Below are 8,356 nucleotides of genomic sequence, written 5' to 3' on the forward strand. Positions count from 1 at the left end.
GGGTATAGCGTTCTACTGTTCAAGAGAAGGAGAAGGCTTGTCTTCAGGGCACTAGTAAAAATTGCATTTAGGTTTGTCCAAGTACAGAGTTCTGGAAAGTGATTCTTAGGACATTAAAGGACGTAGGAAAATGTAAAGTTCAAAATTTAAAATACAGATGCCTTGAGTTAATCTACTGAAATCATGGTTAGAATTCAAAATAATAAATGTGAATTTGGAAGCCTGTATCAATTACAAAACTTTAAGGCTAGTGCATTTTTTCAATATCATATTAAATGCAACATTCTTAACACAAGGGCCCTATGCATTTGTTTTTCCCAGTGTGCTCTCCAGAATTACTAAATTAATAGTAAAAAACTACTCCATCTGTATGTATCTATATGTATATATAAACCCCCTTAGTATTCTGCAGATAACGTACTAAAAATCCTCACAGGTGAACAGTTTACTGCAAGTCCTCTGGACTGTCTTTACTCCTTTTAATAACTATTATTCATATGGAAATAATAAATTAAAGTGATTACATTTTATTGTTTTGAAAGGTTATTTATAGGAAAACAATACGGAAAAAAAATCTGCTAAGTACCACCACAATATAAAAAAAGTAAAACCAACAGGAACAGATCTGCTTAACAAAATCCAAATACAAGCCTCTCTCGACTTGGTAATTAGAATATTTTTCCTTACCGTTCACTTGGAGAATATGAGTCTGATAGAGTTTATCATAGCCATCAGCATAGCAGGTGTAATTTCCCATATGAGTTGTGGTAACCTTAGTAATGTACAAGGACCCATCATCTCCAAAATCCTACCGGGAAACATTAAAAACAAGGTTATCATAATTATGCCTGTGTCTCTACAGTAATTATGCTCGTCATCTTGGCCATGAAGTTGTGATGCAAATATCAAACATCACAAATATTAAACCAAAATAGCTGACAGTAAACTGAAACCCAAATATTATATTTTTGAATGCTGGAGTGGTTTGAGCTTGCCACATATATTGTGTCTGTAAAAGAAAATACAACTTTTGTTTTAACAATTACTTAAACTCTGCAGGAGAAATATGTTTGTTTATTCAGCTACGACAGCTATTTGCAGACAAAAAGCTGTTTAGGTTTGGATCTGATCAGACAGGAAAACTAAATATCTGAACAATGTAATAAGGTAAATGGCATCCTGTGAAAGTGTGATAATCCTTCAAAATGAGCAGATATACAGAAAAAATCCCCTCATTTGCCTTCAGTTTAAGTCAGGATTTTTAACTTCACCTTTTACTATATCTTTAATTGGCACATAGGCTCCACTGTACTAGAGTGCAAAATTCGACCATCATTTTGATTTCCAGTTCAATTTTAATTAATGCAATATAATTTAAAATTTACATCCACTTGTAAACCATGCCAATTATTGTAAAAATGTATGGAACATTTAATAGTGTTCTATTTCTGTTTGTTATTTTTCATGTCTGCAAGGACCAACCTAAAATAACAGTCCACCTGTTCCTAGTTTCTTCCAGGCAACGTATCAGTTACTATAAAGTGCTTATACAAATCCATCTAGGAGGGGATTTTTTCTACATTATATGCCATGATTTACTTTTTTCAAGGACAATTCTTGACAGTTTCTCCTCAGTCTCACCTAGCAATCTTTTTATTGTTATCTATGCATAAACCAGCAATTAAATTATTTGAACAAAGAATACAAATTAGAAATGTAAAACTATGAAAAATGTCTTTCAACCTAGTGGGCAGTTTTTGTTGTAAAATATTTAATTCAGAAATTTGAGTGTATAAACTATGATCTAAAACATGTAAAACACAGTCAGTTTCACACTAGGAAAGCTATGCCAGGTCTTCCTTGCTATCTGTGGAGCGCTGTGAACAGAGCAGGCAAACAGAGCATGGTGCATCAGCCAGAGCATGTCACAGCAGTTTTCATGGCAGTTTGCATAGCAGTTTGCACAGGAATGGTGTTGAAGGATGCTGAAAGCTCTACCAGCTCAAGAGGTAAGCTAAACTGGTGGTCGTCACCCTCTCAGAAGGAGCTTAGCTATGTTCTCCACCCAGCAGAAAGCTCTGCCCTCTGCGCTCGCCAGAATGGATGTGGCAACCAGACCAGGATCCCACGAAAACATGCAGCCGTCCAGGTCTCAGGCTGCAAGTGCCAGAGTTTTTCAATGTTAATGGGTAGCAGCAGTAAGAACAGTTATGTGTGATGAGACCAGGCGGACAATCTGCTCTGCCTGGTGGCAGAGCTGTGAGAGGAAGTAGAAAGCCTAAGGAGCATTTGGAAGGCTGAGCAAGAGATAGACTGGTGGAGCCAAGCTCTGCCCTACCTGAGACAGATGTAATCTCTCTGGACTTCTGTAAAGCCTTTGACACAGTCCCCCACAACATCCTTCTCTCTAAATTGGAGAGATACAGATTTGATGCTGATGTGTTTGATGGATAACAGATTGGTTGGATGGTCATATCCAAAGGGTAGTGGTCAATGGCTTGATGTCCAGATGGAGATCAGTGACAAGTGCTGTCCATCAGGGACCAGTGCTGTTTAATATCTTCATCAATGATATAGAGAGCAGGATTGAGTGCATCCTCAGCAAGTCTGCAGATGACACCAAGCTGATTAGTGCAGCTGACATGCCTGAGGGATGGGATGCCATCCAGAAGGACCTGGACAAGCTGGAGAAGTGGGCCCATGTGAACCTCATGATGTTCAACAAGGTCAAGTTGTGATCCTCATGATGCTCAACAAGGTCAAGTGCAAAGTCCTGCACCTGGGCTGGGTCAATCTTTGGTATCAGTACAGGCTGAAGGATGATGTGCTTGAGAGCGGCCCTGTGGAGAATGACTTGGGGTTACCGGTGGGTGAAAGGCTGGGCATGAGCTGACAATGTGCACTCACAGCCTAGAAAGCCAATTATATCCTGGGATGCATCAGAGGAAGCATGGCCAGCAGGTTGAGGGAGGTGATCCTGCACCTCTACTCCTCTCTGGTGAGACCTCACCCAGAGTACCGAGGCCAGCTCTGGCATCCTCAGCACAGGAAGGATATGAACCTGTTGGAGCAGGTCCACAGAGCCACAAAAATGATCAAAGGGCTGGCGCACCTTGCTTATGAAGACAGGATGAGAGAGTTGGGGTTGTTCAGCCTGGAGAAGGGAAAGCTCTAGGGAAACCTTATTGCAGCCTTCTGGTACTTACAGGGAGCTTATAAGAAGGATGGGAACAGTCTTTTTAGCAAGGCCTGTTGCAACAGGACAAGGGGAAATGGTTTTAAACTAAAAGAGAGAAGATTCAGACTAGATATAAGGGAGAAGTTTTTTACAATGAGGGTGCTGAAACACTGGCACAGGTTGCCCAGAAAGGTGGTAGAAGGCCCATCCCTGGAAACTTTCAAGGTCAGGTTGTACAAGGCTCTGGGCAAACTGATCTATTTGAAGATGTCCCTGCTCACTGCAGGGTGGGTTGGACTAGATGACTTTTGAAGGTGCCCCCCAACCCAAAGCACCCTATGATTCTATGAGCTGGGTGAGCCCCTGTTCCTGAAGGGAAATCCATGCTCTATAATTGTACGCCTAATCTTAATATAGTCCATCATAAAATCAGCTACCTTTCTTGCATATTAAATAGCTGTTTCAAAGCTTCTCAGTATTCTTACGTATACAATACAATCTTATTTTTATTTTTATCTGGAACTTCTTCATAGTCACTTTATAGCCATTTTATACTCCTTAACATAAATAAATAGCCTCTAAAATTGTCTTTAAAATCTTGAAATAACTTAATGTATCCTTTCCTTGTGATTAACCACGATATATGGTACTATGAACTATACACATCTACTCTTTACAATTACATACAACTCAAATATTCACACATACAGGCTTACACCCAGAGCCCAAAGTATTCAGTAGGTGTCCAATTCATTAGAACAGGGAGAATCGCCAAGTTGTAATACATACGTGTCTCATTAGATTCAGTGATTCATTACAGAAGCACTGCTTTTGTAAACGGGGATTTCTGAAGGCAAGTTAATGACCATTGAAAGGAGGCTTTCCGTATGTCAGCCTCTTCTACTTTTGTCACCAGGTCTTGTGCCCCACTCAGTAGCAGGCCCATATGTTCCCTAGCCTTCCTTTTGCTGCTGGTATAGCCCTGAAGCCCTGTAGAAACCTTTCATGTCCCTCACCAGATTCAGTTCAAGGGGAGGTTTCGCCTCTCCTCGCCTCTCCTCTTCCACACATTCAATATCTCCATGTTTTCCCTGGGTCACCTGTCGTTGCGTCCACCTTTGATTTGAGTTCTGTCAGAAGCACCTTCTTCATTAATACAGGCCTCTGGCTGCCTCTGATTTTCTGTTCGTTGTGACAGACCATTCTTTAGCATAGAGGAGGTGATAGGTGAAAATCAACACTCTCCTTTTCAGCATTGTCTTCTATGGGATTTTTCCAAGCACGTCCTTGAACAGGCTGAAGTCTGCTCTCCTGAAGTCCAGGGCTGTGCTCCTGCTTTTAGCCTTGCTGCCTCCTCTTAAGCTCCTCAACTCTAGCCTCCTGTGGTCACTCCAGCCAAGGTTGCCCTGACCTTTTTATCCTCAACTAGTTCTTCCTTATTTGTTTCTCCATAAACTTTGTAATCTCCTCTGTAAATTCCTCAAATTCACAGAACAGTCTATCAAAAGCTTTTAAAAACAGAAAACTCAGCTATAATACCTCACTCAGAGTTTGTAAGCTCCACAGTAAAGAACTTTGATAAAAATATTACTATGTAATAGCCTTATTCTTTTATTCTATCCTTTGAACATTATCAGTAACAAAATACTGAGCTAGATCGGTCCATTACGACTATTTGACATTCTTCCATGTCCTGACCTACCCCTTTCCCAAATTATTTGGATTTTTTTCAGTCCCTACTTTCCAGGTTTTTTTCTTTCCCAGTGTTAAGGGTCGAGGGACCGAGGTACCCACTCCCAGAGAACACAATCTCGGTGATTTTATGTCGTATTTGACTCAAGCTGTCTTTCACTATAACATCTTCAATCTTCTTGTAGACTGAAATTTAAATAACACCTTTGCGGTTATTTTACTGAGACATCAGTGTTTCAACAGGATTCCCACACAGCATCATCACTTCATCACTCTGAGAGTTTGAATTTTATGATGGCTTTTCTGCTCTTGTTTTTTACAACTACAGAACAAGTGTGCCTAGCTTATTGTTATACTGAGTTTAAGGTTTGTTTTGTTAAAGAATCTTCTTTTGAAATTTCCTGTTTTTAAGCTCACTCTTCTGGTTTGAGCTAGAAGAGAACTAGTTCTGTTCAGTGATTTTACTTTCTGCATTTGATTTCTCTTGACTCATGGAAGTAACAATACTACTAACGTTGCATTCTTGTTCGTACTTTACATATTTTTCAGGATCCATTACTCACTGTATTACAAGGAGACAGAGAGCAGATAATCTTTTGAGGGTTAACTGTAAACATTTTTGAAGACAATTATTGCTGTATGCTTGGTTTGCCAGATGAATTCAGCTCAGGTTTTTCACACTAATGTCAATGTTACAACTCCTATTTTCTAAGTAATCAGTTTCTCTGTTCACTTTGGCAGAGCAATGCAACTCTTCACTTTGCTATTGCATGTCAGAAAGAAATTAAATTCCATGAAGAAATCTGAGAATAACTGCACTTGGTAGAAATCCAAGGTTGTTAAAGCTTTTGTTCTAGCTCAGGAGGGAAAACAAAACCTAGATTTCCTAAGCACAAATTTTGCATACCCTCTCTCAGCCTTGTATTTTACAGCTGAAAGAAGAACAAATCATGAGTCTTGTGTAAATCCACTGGTTGAAGAACCAGTCTGACAGAAAATTGTAAACCAAGTCAAAGCTTAAAGAACACAGTGTAATATAGTATGTGATATTATAGTATGTACAGTAGAAACTGACAGGATCTTAAATGAACCCTTTTCTGAAGAATGTAACACCAGACAACAAATTTGTGGTTATTAACGCAGGCTATCTTTAATCAAGGGAAATTAATCTCCCTAAGCTTCTTTTACAGTCAGTTGAGAAAGAAAAAGGTAGCAAAATCCTTTCCTAGGACAGAGAGTTCAGTGGATCTGTCTTTGCCCATTGCAAAGTTTGCTTATTTGAGTTACCGCCTTCCTCTATCTGCTGACCATGGAAAGAAACTTCCTAGCTACAATTAGATGCTGTAAATATTTCATTGGTTCTTGACACTGAGGAGTCTGGAAACAAACAAAAAGTGATTTTTACCAAGGCTGTTTTTCAGCACAGCAAGGTAATCTTGCTAACACCACTCTACCACCGATGGGGAAAAACACCAACATTATCCATTACATTCTGTAAGCAATTCAGAACATCTAAGTAAATACCAGATTTTGAGGAAGTCTTTGTGCATATCTTCCTAAGCTTGTCTTACAAACAGTCAATGCAGACATGACCTTCCATCATCTCTTCCTAAAATAAGACTTTGTAATGCATGAGCCCCGACCATTTGTTGAATTAAACAGGATTTGTCTGTATTCAGCAAATCTGAGAAAATATTTCACTGTCTAGAAATAAATAGAATAACGCTCTACCTATTTAAGAAAAGTAGAGATATATGATTTTTTCCTTTATTCTCTTGGAACCAGTAAGGACTGCAGTTTCCCTTTCTGAGGAAACAGTAACATCTAATGAATGGTAAAATCCATTATGCTATGGAAAACATGCTGCAGCTTTGTGCTTTTCAAACTATGTGAGTTGATTAAAAATTCTTTTTGCTATTTTGAGACCTAAAAATATTATAAGCTTCCTATGAACTTGAAGAGGGACCAAACAGAAAAGTGCCATGGAACCCCTCAGTCCTACACCACCGGTGAGAGCAACAACTGTATTTTGTACATGGACGGTGGCGTGAAGAGAATTTGGATCTTTCACATGGGAGACATGAACTAGACGTAAGTGATAGCTTTGTCAAAGTAATAGAGATCTTGAGGCTAGCCATAAAACAACACTGATCTTTTACTTCCCCCAAATCCTCTAACTTTATGCTGTCTTGTTATGAATCCGCAGTAAAGACTGCTAATTTATTTAGACATTCAAAATCTCCAACTGCGTAGATACAGCTTATTTTAAATGGAAATTTCAGCATGCTCTGATACAGCTGTCTTTTTAATAGGTTCATGTTACACACAGAGATCTTCAGAATGACTCATATACCATCTAAATTCTACACCTTTTTAACAAAACAAATTGTTATATAATCAGACTTAATTGGATAAAGCTATTTGACACTCATTTCTCATATATTTTTCAATTTAACATCATAACCAGTGGCATGAACTTCTAATAATTACCCAATTACCACAGTTTATTACAATTCCCCCAGATTGTTCTTATTTTGTTTTAAATCAGCTTTAACTGCAGATGTATTAATTACTACACTCCAAGCTAGAGTGGCAAAAAGAAACCAGCTTTGCACTCTGCAGTTTAGTTGTGTCAGAACATATTCCAAAGTGATATCTAAGTACTAGAAGGCCCCAAAAAAGCATAAGAACTGACACAATTTCCACTGTAAGTTGACCCAGTTTGAAGGTCAGATTTGTGGAATGAGCTTGGCAAGGGCATACCCTTTTCTATTTTCTTTAAACACATTTTATTTGTGGGAAGAGTGCAAAGAAATTTAATACTTTCTAAATTTTCCTGCTTCCAAAAAAATCACGTCTTCATAATTACACTGGGATAAGGTTGAATTTTTTTTCAATTGTTTAGCTTCCTAACACTTTTGGTTACATTTATCAAGTTTACTGGAATTTTTGGTCTTTCTATTGCATAAAATATCAGGTTTCAGTTTTAGTTTCATGAGGGCAAACCCCTTTTCTTATGTTGATGATAATTCATATCTTTGGGTCCTGAACTATGCTTATCTTAAAGTAACAAAACCCACTTATTTCACAGAAACAATGTTCTCAGGTTGTTTCTTTACTAACTCAAGAGAATCTACCAAAACTTAAACACTCCCCACCACCACCACCCACACACACACATTTTAAACTCACATATTACTAAAATTTTCATCGAATTTTCCATTCCGTGTATTTTGGAACTACCCAGGAGCGAGATAGTTTAGCAGGTAGAGCGTTTTCAAGGCTTATACAGTCTGCAAAAGCTCTGTGAGGTAATTTTTTCTCTTATTACAAACTATCCTGTTTACACATGGTAAACCAATAGGTAATAAAAATAGTTTTGTCAAACACATTAGCTTTCAAATATCCTGCAGACAAAACTACACCCCCCCCCCCCCAAAAAAAAAAAACAAAAAAAAATTTATAAAACATTACCACATTTTGTTT

At 38.3% G+C, this 8,356-nt stretch overlaps 1 protein-coding gene across 1 annotated transcript in view; it reads right to left on the reverse strand.

The window, feature by feature from the left end:
- Positions 1 to 687: 687 nt before the first annotated feature.
- Positions 688 to 8,356, reverse strand: part of LOC104493581 (follistatin-related protein 5-like) — a gene marked incomplete at its 3' end in the record, with an annotated part of 62,496 nt that continues 54,827 nt past the window's right edge. The window contains exon 4 of the mRNA XM_010136292.1: positions 688 to 808. Coding sequence (XP_010134594.1) covers positions 688 to 808 — 121 coding nt within the window. The remainder of the gene's footprint in view (positions 809 to 8,356) is intronic.

The sequence above is a fragment of the Buceros rhinoceros genome, unplaced genomic scaffold (genome assembly GCF_000710305.1).
Source record: "Buceros rhinoceros silvestris isolate BGI_N320 unplaced genomic scaffold, ASM71030v1 scaffold4945, whole genome shotgun sequence".
Taxonomy (NCBI): Eukaryota; Metazoa; Chordata; class Aves; order Bucerotiformes; family Bucerotidae; genus Buceros; species Buceros rhinoceros.